This window comes from Gobio gobio, assembly GCF_949357685.1.
Source record: "Gobio gobio genome assembly, chromosome: 2".
In the NCBI taxonomy this organism is placed as follows: domain Eukaryota; kingdom Metazoa; phylum Chordata; class Actinopteri; order Cypriniformes; family Gobionidae; genus Gobio; species Gobio gobio.
The window spans coordinates 18,685,732-18,702,972 of NC_137098.1; the positions used below are offsets into that span (position 1 = coordinate 18,685,732).

General features: G+C 41.0%; 1 protein-coding gene across 1 annotated transcript in view; it reads left to right on the plus strand.

The window, feature by feature from the left end:
- arhgef40 (Rho guanine nucleotide exchange factor (GEF) 40) overlaps positions 1–17,241 on the plus strand; it is a gene marked incomplete at its 5' end in the record, with an annotated part of 69,062 nt that overhangs the window by 12,119 nt on the left and 39,702 nt on the right. Inside the window, 2 exons of the mRNA XM_079803429.1 lie at positions 15,789–15,878; positions 16,325–16,449. Of these exons, the coding sequence (XP_079659555.1) occupies positions 15,789–15,878; positions 16,325–16,449 (215 nt within the window). The remainder of the gene's footprint in view (positions 1–15,788; positions 15,879–16,324; positions 16,450–17,241) is intronic.

Sequence of the window (17,241 nt, forward strand, 5' to 3'; positions counted from 1 at the left end):
TGCTTCATATGAGACCGCTTCAGCACTGGCTTCGCGATCGAGTCCCGAGATGGGCATGGCAGTCTGGCACGCTCCGGATCCAAGTGACTCGGGCCTGCTTACAGACACTCACCCCGTGGTCGAACCTCAGCTTTCTACGGGCCGGTGTGCCCTTAGAACGAGTTTCCAGGCATGTTGTCGTATCGACGGATGCCTCTGCCACGGGCTGGGGTGCCATGTGCAATGGACAAGCAGCCGCGGGCTCCTGGACAGGACCCCAGCGCCTCCTGCATGTCAATTGCCTCGAGTTGCTGGCAGTACGGTTCGCCCTGCACCGCTTCCGAGCGTTGCTGAAGGGTCAACATGTGCTTGTCCGGACAGACAACACGGCCGTAGTAGCGTACATCAACCACCAGGGCGGTCTACGCTCCCGCCGCATGTCTCAACTCGCCCGCCATCTCGTCTTATGGAGTCAGAAGCGCCTGAGGTCCCTTCGTGCTGTCCATATTCCGGGAGTCCTGAACCACGCAGCCGACGAGCTCTCGCGGTTTCAGCCTCTCCCGGGAGAATGGAGACTCCATCCCCGGACGGTTCAGCTGATTTGGGAACAGTTCGGCGACGCACAGGTAGACCTGTTTGCCTCCCACGACTCTTCCCACTGCAGCCTGTATTATTCCCTGACCGAGGGCACGCTCGGCACGGATGCACTGGCGCACAGCTGGCCGCGGGGCCTACGCAAATATGCGTTTCCCCCAGTGAGCCTACTCGCACAGCTTCTGTGCAAGATCAGGGAGGACAAGGAGCAGGTCCTTTTGGTCGCCCCGTACTGGCACGGCCGGACCTGGTTCCCCGAACTCATTCTCCTTGCGACAGCCCCTCCCTGGCCTATTCCTCTGAGACCGGACCTCCTCACTCAGAGACGGGGCACCCATTGGCACCCGCGTCCCGACCTTTGGAACCTCCACGTGTGGCTCCTAGACGGGACCCGGCAGGTTTGAGTGGCCTACCACCTACGGTGGTCGCCACCATCACTTCCGCTAGGGCAGAGTCCACTCGGCATGCCTATGCGTTGAAGTGGAACCTCTTCGTCACCTGGTGCTCTTCCCGCCAAGAAGACCCCTGGAAATGTCCGATCAGGTCCGTGCTTGAGTTTCTCCAAGAGGGGCTGGAGCGAAGGCTGTCTCCCTCCACCCTCAAGGTATATGTGGCCGCAATATCTGCCCACCACGATCTCTTGGAGAACAAAAAGGTAAGTCAGCACGACCTGGTCATCAGGTTCCTGAGGGGAGCTAGGAGACTGAATCCTCCTCGCTCTCCTCTCGTACCCTCTTGGGACCTCGCAGTAGTACTAACTGCTCTGCAGAGACCTCCCTTTGAGCCTTTGCGGTCGGTCGATATTAAGTTTCTGTCTATGAAGACGGCTCTGCTGACCGCATTGGCCTCAGTCAAGAGGGTCGGGGACCTGCAGGCATTTTCGGTTGACGAAGCGTGCCTGGAGTTCGGGCCGGCTAACTCTCACGTGATCCTGAGACCCCGGCCTGGATATGTGCCCAAGGTTCCCACCACTCCGTTCAAGGACCAGGTGGTGAACCTGCAAGCGCTGCCTTTGGAGGAGGCAGACCCAGCCTTGGCATTGCTCTGTCCAGTACGCGCTCTCCGCGCCTACGTAGACATGACGCAGTGTTTCAGGACCTCAGACCAGCTCTTTGTCTGTTATGGTGGAGAGCGGAAGGGAAGTGCTCTCTCAAAGCAAAGGCTGTCTCACTGGATAGTGGACACCATTGCTTTGGCTTACCAGCAGCAAGGCCGACCATGTCCCCTTGGTGTGAGGGCACACTCCACCCGGAGTGTGGCTTCCTCTTGGGCTCTAGCGCATGGCGCCTCGCTAGCAGACATCTGCAGAGCTGCAGGCTGGGCGACACCCAACACATTCGCCAGATTCTACAATCTCCGAGTGGAGCCAGTGTCCGACTATGTACTCGCCCCCCCGAGGGGCCGGTGATGGACCAGGTTCAGGTGTCTTCGCTTGCTCGCCACTCCACTCCACGGACTGGATACGTGCGATATTTTCCTCAGGTGAGCTCCCCGAGAGCCCTGAGCTCCTCCAGCACTGTCGACGCCGACATCAGTTCAGTCTGCCCTCTCGAGCCCAGACCCTCATGTCCGGCCAGGTGCCCCATGTGCATGGTTCCCTCTGGCGACCCCCACATGTGTTTTCACCGTAAGTCTCCGCAGTGAGCGGGTTTCTTCCCTTGGCGTGTCCCCGCCACCCCTAGGGTTAAAAATCCACCTTCGGCTGGTACCCTAGAGATCTTCCATATGCAACCCTCTCCGGGTCATATGTGTCTCTTAAGTCCTCCCCACGGGTAGGCATCTTTGGCATTCCCTCACTGGGATATGCTTCCCAGTGTACCTTGGTAATCCTGTGTTAAGTGGGAGTCCTTCGTCCGTACTAGTCTTACGACAGGGTACTCACACTTACGCAGGGCACTGGAAGACAGCTGAGTGGCGGGATTATATTGGGACCCCCATTCGTTAGTCACTAACGTTACGTCGTAGTGACTGAACGAAAGGGAACGTCTCGGTTACGGATGTAACCCTCGTTCCCTGAGGAGGGAACGGAGACGTAACGTCCCCTTGCCACATCGAGCTGTGTTGCCTGGAACGCAGGAGTTCAGTCTTGGCTCCTCAAGCAGGTAACATAATGCGATATTGCCTCGTACTTCCTTATATACTCACGCAGTGAGGCGGAGCTACGTATGCAAATTCCGCATGCCCCATGGCATTGGCACGCCATTGGGCGTTTTCTCAAAACTCGAAGTTGATAGGCTTCTAAGCGAAACCCCCATTCGTTAGTCACTAACGTTACGTCTCCGTTCCCTCCTCAGGGAACGAGGGTTACATCCGTAACCGAGACGTTTTTGTGTGTGTGTGTGTGTGTGTGTGTGTGTGTGTGTGTGTGTGTGTGTGTATTCAGTTAACATTGTTAAAGCAAGGTCATTTTTGTTAAAATAAGCCATGTCAAAAAAAAAAAGTACCTAATTGACACAGAATGCTGTTTTCTTATGTACAACCGGGCCATAATATATTATAATACCAGGCAGATAGAGGGGTAAAAATATTAATAATATATAACAATTATATTAATAATACTAATATTAATAAAATAAAGATACTAAAATACTAATATTAATGAAAATAAACTATTAATAAATAAAAAAAATATTTATAACACCATTATGGTCCTATCACTTTCATACATGGTTCTTCTAAAAAGGTTTCTATTTAGCACCTGTAAGGTGGAAAATAATCAAAGAAATTTGAAATAGAACAAAATCATCTGCTTTACTGTTAGACCAAGATATTTGAAATTGTCTAAACCCCCTCCCCCCTTAACGCCATCAGAAGGGCCATTTGGGATTTCTAAGGACAAAAGAATGGCTGGCTGGCCAAATGCTTTTCACACCTTTGGTACAATGGGAACAGTTTTGTCTGATTGGTTACTTTCAAACGTCTCACGGTTTGGTCTGATTGGTCAGTTTTGAAAGAGTCATATTTGAGTTTGGGAGTCACTGTGGTGAGATGGACTTTGTAACGACGTTTTAAGTGCCTTTTATGGGTCTTGGGAGTGTAAATGTACTGAATGCCAATGGAGGCCTATCTGAAGCCTTTCTCAGCCATCAGCTTTCAACAAAAATATCTTAATTTGTGTTCCGAAGATGAACGGAGGTCTTACGGGTGTCGAATGACATGAGGGTGAGTAATTAATGACAGAATTTTCATTTTTGGGTGAACTAACCCTTTAACTATCTCCAATACGGAACGGTATAATTGCAGCAAAGGGTTAAAACGGAATGATTAAATGTATGATTAACTATCAAATATAAATGACCAAACAATCAGTTGGTATTCTCTTCTAAATTCAACAACTATGATAAATGGAGTCAGATAAAGAATATTATAATTAAATCCATATTTCCAGCTGAGACACTGAACGTGCGTGCAGCCTTCACCGCGGTTCGCTACCGATCCTTGGAGCGAATTCATGCGGTCTTACACACCAAAAAGTGTTCTGCTATTGTTAGCTGAAGAACCCTAATTTTGGTACAGTTTAGAACCATAAATATGATGCAATCTGTGGTTGTGTGGAATATTTAAAAAAAAAGTTTAGGGGATTAAGATAATCCATAAACATTAATTTATGTATGAAGTTAAAAAAAATTATATACTTATAGTAAAAATGAATCAACCCATTATGCTGGGTTAAATAAACAACCCAATATGCTGGTTAACCCAACGTGTTCTGTCCTTTTACCCAGCTCGTTTTTTATAATGCAGGTACACTCCTTCATGACATGCTCCCTGGTGAACGTGCACTTTTTCAGCGGGATTAATGCACCCTGACACACTGCACGTATTGTTTGAGGAACATGATAAAGAGTTCAAGGTGTTGACTTGGCCTCCGAATTCCCCAGATCTAAATCCAATTGAGCGTCTGTGGGATGTGCTGGACCAACAAGTTTGATCCACTAAATCCACCTCAAAAAGTAAAGGACTGAGGATCTGCTGGTAACATCTTGGTGCCAGATACCACAGGACACTTTAAGGGGCCTTGTAGAGTCCATGTCTCAGCGGGTCGGTGGTGTTTTGGCAGCACGCGGGGGACCAACAGCATATTAGGCTGGTCATATTATTTTGGCTCATCAGTTTATGATGTGCATTATGTACGTTGGTCGATGTTTAAAATAACGTTTAAACATGCTTCTCTTCTCCTGTAATTTTATTTATACTGTTGACCACCAGATGGAGACATGTGTCATGTTTTTAACTAACGGTGTTTGTGAAGTAATAGCCTCACACCATTGATCTAAATCAGTGAATTTACAGAAGAGGTGTCACAATTTCATAGTGGTCCCAGATTAAATCTGACACTAAATAATGTTTCAGTTTTAAAATAGGCTAGTAAATAATCACAATTAAATGTACTAAATGCATATTGATCAACTACAAAACTCGAGGAAATCATAATTGTTTCAGTGTTTCTTTATGCAGTGGAGGACAGTGGAAAGAGTGACTGCGACTCGGACTCACTGTAGCTCTTGTTCAGCAGATGGGAGGGACTGACATGCCTCTCTCCCTCCCTCCACCATCAGACTCCCGCATTTCACTAAACTTTAGACTGAGAAACACCGATGCGACGGTTTATTTCGAGCAAAGGGATCGTTTGTCTATGTGGATGTTCAGAAACAGTATTAAGAGCGATGTAGTCAATCCGGACGGTCGCGTGAAGTGATGGTGAGTCCAGCTGCTTTTTAGGAATGTTTACATTTGACATTTATTAGCAATGACTGGACTTAAAATAATGAAAAAACGATTCATTACAAAGGTGCTGCGAAAGCTGATACAAAGTTACAAAATTAACCGGAATGTTGATGGAATTCGTCCGGAACTTATGGAATTCGTCCATATTCCGTTCAATGTGCTGTCTTCATTCATAGCTGTATTGAAAGGAATCGGTCTCTTTTTGTTTGAAACGACAGTAGGAATGTGTAATCCTTACATAAATGTATCACATTGCTGGTCAAAATGCCTCTGCTACAACGGTACTTCACAGTTATTCTTATTATGGGGTGGTCAAACTAAATAAATACAATTACAAAAAAGGTTCTGAAAGCTTCTCACACTGAAGAAACCCATTGTACCACGGTTTTACAGTGCTGATAATATTGCAGTTAGGCTAGGTGGAAAGTAACCATGGATACTATGGTAAATGAAAATACACTAGGAAAAAAGTGAAGGTGGGAATTCCCCCTCATCTCATCTGAACTCATGAGGAAAAACTGCAGGACACACCGATGTTGAACAAACTCTACATATAAAAAATACTTTATAACCGTGTTCCATGTCAAAAGAATATAATAGAATAGTATGAGTGAATATAAACTAATATAATAGAGTAGTTAAAACGATAAAGTTAAATAGTGAATACTGTTTACATACATGAAAAAATACTATAGTATACTATAGTAAAATTACAGTAAAACTACTCTAGTAAATACTATAGTTTTTAGTACTATAGTACTATAGTACTATAGTATAGTACCATACTATAGTAAAGATACTACAGTAAATTGTAGTATATTGTAGTATTTACTACACTGTTCATTTACTGTAGTATATTTACTATAGTACAGTTCAAAAACACTATAGTATTTACTAGAGTAATTTTACTATAATATACTATGGTATTTTTTCATGTGGGTAGTTAAACCATATTATAGAATTATTAAAACAATTATTAGAAGAGTAAAGTTTAAATTATAGAATAGAGTATCTGAATATAATAAGTCTGACTTGCAGCAAATATAGTATGAATAAGAGAATGTGGAACTAATAGCTATAAACTAATAGAACATTTGGATACTATAAAATGAATGAATATAACCAAATTGTATAGTGAAATAAAACAGAATAGCAGTAAACTGAAAAACATAGAATTAAATCCTTTATAGCACAAACCAACATTCGTTTCCATGACTTTCACACAGTTTAATATGAATAGACAAGACTATTAGTGATATAAATAAAATATAATAGAAAAGAGTAGAAAAAATAAAATGTTAAACCAATACAATGGAGTAATTGAATAACAGATTATTTGGTAAAACTTATTTGGAGTAAAGTTGGAAGAAGAAGAAGTTTGGAGTGAAACAAAAATAATAATACTGCATAGCTGATTTACGTATTTACATATTTTTTTCGTTTAGAAAAGTTGTTAAAATCTGAGAATCAAATATGATCCATCAGGCTTTTGAGGAATGTTTATTTGTACATCTCTCAATCATTATTGCATTGCGTTACATGAACATAATTGCATAGTTAAATAATAATAAAAAATAATAGGAATTAACTGAAACAAACAGAATGGTATCTTGTAATAATTGTAATCAATTTTCACGACTTTCACAAAGTGTGACTGTGAGTGGCTCTGTTAGCTCATTACAGACAGATAATACGTGATAATAGTGTTAATACAGTGACAGCTGTAATGAGGTTATTGCCGTGTTCTGGACGTCCGGCATCAGTCCCAAACACTCACTGACGCTTGTTACTGTCCATCTGTTGGCATGTTTACAAATACAAACAGAGGCAGATGAGGGCCGAATGCTGATGTGACTCCAGCTGCTGTCAGTGTTTGGTGTGTGTGTGGGACAGGGTGGAGCAGTCTGGCTGGGATATATCGAGACAGAGAGAGGGAGACTGTTTTACTTTGAGAGAAATGAAAAGACGTGATGGACTGTGGTTTGGGTGAAGTTGCATTTTCCACATAAGACCTCAAATAGAGGCAGATGATTCATTTTCAGTTGGGAGAGGTGAGAGTACACGGAAAAATACATCAATACACACTCAGGCACACACACATTTACATGTATTAATATAGCAGATGCTTATATCCAATTTGATTAACAAATAAGAAACATCACAAGCAATTCATAGTTTGCAATATAGTTAAAATAATAAATATAAATAATATTAGTACACAAGCTAGAGTAGAAGGGAAATGCACAACAAATGGACATACATGCACACAACTGTTTATCTATCAGGGGGGGGGGGGGGGGGTTGTCTAATGCTATTTCATGCATTCTGACTTATTTACACTGTTAAAGAGTTGGATTCTCATGCTAAACATGGCCAATTTTTTTTCTTTTTTTCAAAAGTATTTCTGTGTCAAATACACTTCTTCAGGATTCAAACAAGTTTCGGAAAAATATTTTTTTTGAGTATGGCCTGGTATGAGGGCATAATTCCTTGGGCACTTTTCCTGGATGAGCGCATGCTCACATCAACCAGAGCAAGAGCAAGAGCGCGCCCATCAACGAGCTTTGTACAGGTTATGGGAGCCGTCGGCAGCGCTGTCATTTTGTATTTAGACCATGAAATCAACAATGTCACTAAAGAAGTGTGTTTCTGGTTGTGAGGGAAAGATAGAATTAACATCCCATCAAGGCGGCGGGACTTGTGCGGCGGTCTAGTTGCACTCAGTGTTTCCCTGTTCTGTTCTGATTTGTTTATCCTTTTCCCCCATTTATCATTATCATAAAACCCCCTATTGGATCAAGCCTTCTGTGTTGACCCTCTTTTATGTTACGGTGGTGGCCGTAACAAGCTTCCCAAATAACTCAGCATTGAGGAAACCGTGGATGCAGTTTGTTTTTCCGCAGCAGCAACTGAGTTCTGCAAGTGTGTGTGTTTGTTCCCAGTCATGAGTCGAAACCGCAGGCGGTGAGTGAAACTGCATCAAATGTCTGTGTTTTGTTGGCAATCGGCGGGACGTAAGTGCATATAATGTAAACAACACGAACGTATAGTGAATCGAAAGTTATCCAGGGATAATGCCCTGATGTATTGTGTTTGTGTGTGTGTGCTCGTGTCTCTTTTGCTCCACCACCTGCACTCCTGCACAAGTTCGGCTGTTTTCGGAAAGAATCGGGAAAGCGTATCTGTCTTTTATAAATATGATAAAACTGAAGACTCTTCGGAGATATGAAGGATGCAATACTACTCTATAGGTACTCAAGATTAACATGAGATTGGCAGAAACTGTGTGTTGTGTACCCTTTGAGTATGCTTAAGCCACCCATATAATGTCTGAATGTAATTGCATTTGATAACAAAACTTCAAAAAGTGTCACTTGCTTTTAAAGACGGCACCTTCAAACCCGTTTCACAAGAAGGAGTTTGTTGCATTAGAAATGGTAACACATTACCATGTAGAAAAAAAAAAAAAAAACAAGTTTATGCCTCGTGGTGGTTAGGGGAACATGTTGATAGTTAAAGTGATGAACTACACCTGCAAGGACACTTGTGTGAACTTGAGGACAACTGACTTTACATCCACTAAAAATCAGCAGAACACCAGCTGATTCAAAGACATTAAGCAAAAACGATGAATAAAAGCAAAGTCAGTGTCGAGAAGAGCTCTTTGTTTGTTTTGCAGTTGACTCTTACTTTTATATTTATTACGCAATGACATTAAGACATTTTAGTGTCCAAGGCAGGCTTGAGTGTCAAAACTCAGGGCCACTGTAGATACACGCATACACAATTTTTATTGGACAGATCTGTGCACCACAAAAACAATGTAGAGGCCAGTAAGGCTCGAAATATATTCAACACAAGTATGTGAATGCAGTCGTTTCTTAATTTTACACATTGTGTTCAGACTGTAATATTGCAACTGTGCAGACAGTACTAATTGTATTGCAAATACTCTGACTTGAGTTACATCATGATTTGCCATTTACTAATTGGTTGTAGGGCAAGGGACATTCTCACTCTAGCATTTGATTGGACTGAAATTGGTGTGGTGCAGGATGAGTCATCAATATTTTGGTCTGTTTTTTTTCCCGGATAGATGCGATTTTATGTGGAAATAAATACATACGTATGAGCACACATACACTACATTGACACGTTTGGGGGCTGTAAGATTTTTTATTAAATTAATATTTTTATTTAGCCTGATGTCGTCATACTCGGATTCTAGTCAGAATATGAGTCTGATACTGCTCCATTGGGCTGTGATTATGGGGCGTTTCAACCAAACCGACGCGCAAAACGGCAGGCATAAAAGCGTCATTTTTAAAAAAACGCCTTGGGTTTGTTTTTTTATTTTGATGCTGCGCGTTAAAAATCGGCCGACCGATGAGATCAGCGCTTTTGTTCACGTGCCTGGAGCTGCTGAAGTGACAGTAAAACACGACTTGGTGGCGCTCAAGCACAAAACGGTCTTGCCGAGCACACATTGATACGACGAAGAAGTAGTAAGTAGACAAAGAAGAAGATGAGCTGCTAATGCTGCTTGCCAGTTAGCAAAAAGTGTGTGAATAGTTTTGGCCATAGACATAATATGTCTATGGTTTTGGCAAGCACGTAAATACTGTCTCTCTTCTTCTTCTGTGTGACAAGCGAGTGTCAGAAGCGTACCACTTTGTGTACCGGGAGTGCTATCTACTGAATTTGCACGTTCACTCGGCGCATCACCAGTGAAAATCGATTGGGTGTGAACACTCAAGACTCGCTGAAAAACGCTGGCGTTAAGCGCGCGCGATATTTGTCCCGGTGTGTACAGGCCTTAAGTGACGTGTTTAGTGACGCATAGCTGTCAACAGAACTCAACTGCACGCACACAGGAAGAAGTAGAAGAAGATGAGTGTAAACAATCTTTGCCGGTGTTGTAAAAAGAATTTAAAGTACTAACCAACACGATGATCATTTTTGAGAGAAATAGTAAAGGTGAATGCATATACAAACAAGTTCTCCATTTAGGATTAGAACGAATTCAACCCAAGCGCTCTTTGGTGACGTGGATGGTTACGTTACTATTGATAATCTGTCCATCATTGTATAAAGCACGCCCTGACAATTTAATTGGTCCAAACAGCTCTGGTTCGAGCATAGTTGCTCCACAACGGATCAAGTCCAGACCAAACTTCCCGACATTAAATGTTGTGGGCGGGGCTAAGTTCGGCTGGCATAGCACAGGACAATAAATTGATCAAAATTGACAGTAAAGATATTTATAATCTAACAAAAGGTTTCTACTCTAAATAAATGCTTGTATTGAAAATGTTTTCTATTTATCAGATAATCCTGAAAAACAGGATTATCTATGTGTTGTATCACAGTTTCTTCAAAAATTTAAAGCAGCACGACTGTTGTCAAAATTGATAATAGTTTGTATCACATTTTACATGTTCACAGAGAAAAAAGTTATTTTAAAATTGTAACAATATTTCACAATATTATTGTATTACTGTATTTTTGATCAAATAGATTCAACCTTGGTGAGCATAAGAGACTTCTTTCAAAAACATAATAAAATCTTACCAACCCGAACCTTTTGAACAGTAGTGTATTCGAATGCAACTTTTTTTGCACAGATGTCTATAATATAACACAAGAACATTACTCAACATCTGTCTGTATGAGATATGACTTGTAAAAGTCATGTTTAAGTTCCTGATGTCTTCAAATAGAAACTGGTTTCAGACATCACTTACTTCATGATTTAAGACAAAATAAGTTGTTGGATCAGATGTTTCTGAGGGTAAAGTTCCTCTTAGAAAGAGGAAAGAGTTCTTACAGAATCTTTTTCTAGCTCTCTTCCTCCATTCACCCCCTCTTTTGTTCTCTCTCTCATTTGCCTGCATCTGGATATTATCAATCTGTTCTTCAGCAGTGTCTGGCTTTCTTTGTCTCTCTCTCTCTCTCTCTTTCTGTATCTCTAGCTCTCGACCGACTCTTCCGCCAGGATTTGCTGAGAAAGAGAGGAAGTTGAGCAGAACAATGACACACACGCGGCACACGTGATTTCAGAATTTTGATAAAACAGATAAAGAACTTTTCAGTTGCATTTACACTTCATTAACCTTCTCCCAACCTATGAGACATTCACACAGCAATTTTCAGAAAAACTTGAATTAAAGATGTGCAAATAAAATATTTTCCAAAATAGACTAATTGATTTGTCTCAACAATTAGTCAGTCTTAAGAATGTCCTGAATTATCAGACACATTTCTTAGGCGGTGTTGACACAGGATGTGTTTAAAACAGCTAGCAAAGCGTAACTGATGGATTTTTAGAGGCCAAATTGTGCAGCAGTCCTACACAAAATGTCTCTGTTACGTATGTAACTCTTGTTCCCTGAAGGAGGGATCAGAGACGTTACGTCGAACGTGACCGACTGAAAGGGAACCTTTACTCTCTGTCATGTAATTCTAAACCAAAAAAATGTTCAACTCCCTCCAAAGATTTTCTATGGGGTTGAGATCTGGAGACTGGCTAGGCCACTCCAGGACCTTGAAATGCTTCTTACGAAGCCACTCCTTCGTTGCCCGGGCGGTGTGTTTGGGATCATTGTCATGCTGAAAGACCCAGCCACGTTTCATCTTCAATGCCCTTGCTGATGGAAGGAGGTTTTTACTTAAAATCTCACAAAACATGGCCCCATTCATTCTTTCCTTTGCATGGATCAGTCGTCCTGGTCCCTTTGCAGAAAAACAGCCCCAAAGCATGATGTTTCCACCCCCATGCTTCACAGTAGGTATGGTGTTCTTGGATGCAACTCAGCATTATTTCTCCTCCAAACACGACAAGTTGAGTTTTTACCAAAAAACATAGTTGTATACGGAAAGTACAAAAATAATATATAAAAATAGTAAACTATATAATGTTATGTTAATTTAAAGAAAACTTACAAGTATACATGCAGTATAAACTACTAAACTAGTAGTTTACTGAGAGTACACTTAAAAGTGTACTTTCATAAACTAAAAAAATTACTACTAGTAGTAAAATAGTAAACTACCAGTATACTTATAAGTTCACTTGTAGTACAGATGCAGTACAAATGAAAAACCTAGTTGTGCACTTAAAGTTTACTCCCTTTACACTTATAGTACACTTAAACGTATACTTTTATATACTAAAAGTGGGCCAATTTAGTCCCAAGCGGTATTGAATTAGTACACTTACAAGTTTACTACTAGTACACATCGATATAGTACACTTATTACATAAAGTATACTTAAAAATATACTTTAATATTACTTAAGTATACTTCATAAAATTAACTTGAAGTATACTTCTTTTTCGTAAGGGATGTTCACCTTCCCACAGTTTCATCCCAAAAAAAATCATAATTTCCCCCCCTGTTTCTCTTGCATTCTTTTTCGTTTTACTTTCTTTCCTGCCATTTTCCTTCTCGGTTTGTTTTTCTTTCCTCACCCTCCCCACTTTCCCAAACATGCTGGCCTTCCTGGCTGACTTTCCCTCTCTCTTTTCCCCTCATCTTTTGTTTATTTCACTCACTGCTCACTGAGTGGGAGGCTTTGGAGAGCATAATATGTGTTTGTGAAGATGCTTCTGCATAATTATTGTCAGATGATACGAAGTAGTTCCTGAGAGAAGGAGGGAGTGAAGAAATAAACAAGAGGAAAATGTTCAGGGTTGATATGACGACAGAACAGTAGTAAAATAAACATCAGCGTTCATGTGCGTGTACGTTTATTGGTCAGCCTGTGTTTCTCAGTATGGCTTCGAGCTTGTGTCAGTGGGCCTCATTCATAAAACACAAGTAAGTTTTGTAGCACAGGCCACACAATTGTAGCACAAGTATAAAACATCTGTTATCTCTGAAATAACCACAAGTTAAAAAAAAATACTATAAAATACAAAACAGAGTATTTAACTCTTTCACCCAAGCATTTAAAAAGAAAAGTTACCAGCCACGCCAACGTTTTTTTGATAATTTTCATACAATTTTCATGGCCCCCAAAATTTTGTCGTATGAATATCTGAACATGCAATATGTAAAAAGAAGGAACAGAGCCTCTGCTTTTAAACAACAATAAAAATAAAAAAACATTTTGTTCTATCATTTTTTAACAACACTTGAATGTGGGTAAGTTTTATAAAAAAAAGCAACATTATGAGCAAAAGGCTGAAAAAATGCTTTTGTCAAAGACTACATCTGGATCATATTCAGAACATTGATCAAACATAGATGGAGTATATTGAGTTCATCAACACCCTCAAAGCTCCCCAAAGTCCTATATCTCGTCCGGGGTCGACATTTCATGCAGTAACATTAGCAGGGCGGCAGTGGCTCAGTGGTTCATGTAGGTTGTCTACAAACCGGAAGGTTGGTGGTTGGATCCCCGGTTCCACCTGACCAAGTGTCGAGGTGTCCATGAGCAAGACACCTAACCCCAGCTGCTCCTGACGAGCTGGATGGCGCCTTGCATGGCTGACACCGCCGTCGGTGTGTGAATGTGAGGCAATGTGTAAAGTGCTTTGGATGGCCTTTGGTCTGTTAAAAGCGCTATATAAATGCAGTCCATTAGGCAGTTTTGATTTATATGTTGTTTAATGTTGATGATCACGTTACATATGCATATTACATGTGATATTGCTTTTTTCTGCATCTTCTTCGCACGTTTTTAGTTTAGGAGAGTCAGGACTCTTTCAGAAGATGTGTAATAGCGCCCCCTACTGTATAACAGTGAAAACACAGAGCCGGAAAATTCCATCAATGGAAGTGTTTTCTCACAAATTACTGAAATCACATTGCATTTAACATTCCGGGCAGGAGCATGCTTGCGTCATGTACGATGCAACATTTGGTTTTGAAGAATACAGGAAGAAAAGTGCTTTTGCTTAGGGGTGTTCGATTCCAGCGGTCACCATCAGTGTGTCCTTGAGCAAGGCACTTTACTCCATGTTGCTCCAGGGGGATTGTCCCTGTAATAAGGGCACTGTAAGTCGCTTTGGATAAAAGCATCTGCCAAATGCATAAATATAAAAATATATAAATATCGATTCCAGGTGTTTTGGAGTTGACTCCGACTCTCGACTGTAGGAGTTGATGGAATTGACTTCTTGACTCCATTTACTTTACATCAAAACAGGGCCATGAGTAAGACAAGATGGCAGACATTACACACTTAATTGATTTTTACCCCAACACGAAATCCACTTACTTAAAAACCACACACTTGTAGCGTGACTGTCCAAATTAATCCAATTTAGTGATGACTTGAGGAGTAGCTATCAGTGCTGCTACTTAGCTGTTGCCGGTACCTAATTTTAAGGTAAGGGAAAAGTTGTGAAAAACAGCCGTGGTCGAATATTACATCAGAATTAAATAAACGAGAAAGAAGATATTCTTTAATGAATTCATCTTATTATAATGGTCGGGTGATGGTGCAGGATCATTGTCTTAAAACGTGCTTGGGACAGGAGGGTTAAAGAGACTAAAAATTCATACAATACATACAATAATGTACACTTATTGATGTGTTTATTGTTGATGTGAGGTTTTTTTTGTATTATTTATAGTTAGAAGTTAGTTTAATGATTATGAACACAAGGTTAACCATGGAAAACCAAATCTATATTGATAGCATTAATATAGGCTACCATTAATACTAAAGCTGACACGGAGGTATGTATAATTACAAACTAAAGTCTATGACTGTTATCCATTTCTAAAGTAAGCTACATGTAGGATAAATGCATGTGACAACGTTTCTGTGACAGCTCTCTGACTCGGTGTAATACGTCAGCGTCCGAATTCCTTGCTTCATTTTGTTCACCTTGCTTATAGTGTACTCAGCTGCCATGCACTATTTAGGCTATAGATAGAGAATCAGTAAACAAGTGACCAATTTTGGACACAGCAATACAGTCTACACAGAGAGTCGATTCCTGTGCTGGGTTAGCGATCACACTACATGCGTACTGCACCTGAGCCCAGCTGAACTAATCCCGGTTAGTCATGCAGCCCTAGATTAACCTCACACATAAAAAAGCACACCACAAACTCTCACTTCACGCAAGCAAAATTGTCTCGTGTGCTACAGTGGTAAATTTATTTATCGCACAGATCGATTTTTTCATTGCACATGCTTCGCACTGTACAGCCCTGGCATATGTATCAGGGGAAGCTACTGTATGTATGTCTCATTTCAAATACTCCTGCACTATTCTACGCTATTTTGTTGCAAGGTCACAGTGTTCATTTGGCAAGCATATATTATTTGGGACACAAGACATTAAGTTTCTGAATTTAGTGCACTTCAGGTCATGATGACCATTTTGCCCACAGGAACTTTTGGATGCTCTCTGGAACACAAAACAAGAAGTTGTGTCTTTGAGGAGGAGGAGCAGAACAAGCTGTCGGTTGTGATGACTAACATGTGAATCTCCTCGTCAGCTTCTGTTTATATAATCTCTGTTTCAGGGTTCAGAGGCAGTAGAGGACTGTGTGCAGGGGGCGCTTTCCTCTCTCTATCCTCCTTTTGAAAGCACTGCTCCTCCTCTCCTCTCTCAGGTAAAATCATCAATCTTTATTTTCTCAATTTATTCTCTGACTTTTGTATCTGATTGGTTTTCCTGAAGATGACAAACAAAAATCCCCAATGTCATATAGACTTTCATTGACAATTCTGACTGTAACTCAGCACAGTCCTTTCTTATGGTTTACCATATAGTGACCCCCCCCCCCCCCCCCCACACACACACACACAAAAACATAGACGTTTACTTTATTGATATCCATGCAACGTCATTACACTCTAGCAAATGCCTAGCAAAAGATTTGGAACCTTCAAACTCTGAATCTGTTCTCATTGCTTAATTATTAAACTACATGCAAGTCTTCATCAAGCCAACATTCAATCTGACTTGACATTTTTTACTTTACTTTTTTTACTCAAACTAGTTTTAGTTTCCAATAATTTTCAAAAATGACAACGTATGTTTGTGTGTGTCATGTAGGTGTTCTCCGTACTTGAGTCCACCTATCAGCATGACAGCTTGAGATATCTGCTGGATTTCTTCATTCCTGCCAAACATCTTCTGCATAGATTACAGCAGCATGCATGTGTAAGTATTCTGCTAAGGCAAACATCACTTTTACTATTGATCATACTTAGAGATAGAGATTTGTTCAAATCCCTGACCTTAAGTATTAAGCTTCAGTTTGTTAAGGAAAGGTGCGCTATTATTTTTTAAGAGATCAAACCAAGATTTTTTGCCTGGTGGATATTAAAAAAACAAACAAAAAAATCCCATAGACTTAGATTGAATAAGGGACCTGAACCATATCAAGAGACCGGCATATCAGATGTGCTCTTTTGGCTTGAGACAGTAAGCAATTTCCTACAAAACCCACACAAGACTCTATCAAACACCTAGCAACCTCCCAATACACCCCAGAAACCACTTAAAAATGTAAAAGTCTACTGACCAATTGCAATTCCACACTTATTAATATCACTTTTCCCTTGCACAAACATGGTAATTATGCATATGCAGTCAAACACAAAGAAGCTAAATGTTCACTATGAAACTCTCACACTTACATAAATACATGACACACACACATTCTCAGCCGACTGTTTTCATTGTCGCTACGAGAAGCTGCCAGGGACAAGAGCCTCAGTCTGAGTCATGACGGTAATTCTTACCATATGTGTGTGTGAGAAAGAGAGACTAGGGCCTGAGAAAGGCTGGAGGAGTGTTCGGTTGAGAAATGGGGGAGGGATAAACAGACCGAACACTGGGGCACATTGAGAAAGAGGGTAGGAAGGGAATATCAGAGTGAGAAAATTGGGGGCTGTTCACTAAAGGAAGAAGGAATATGACTTCACAATCATTCTTTAGATCGGTTGAAGATATGAATTTAAAATGAC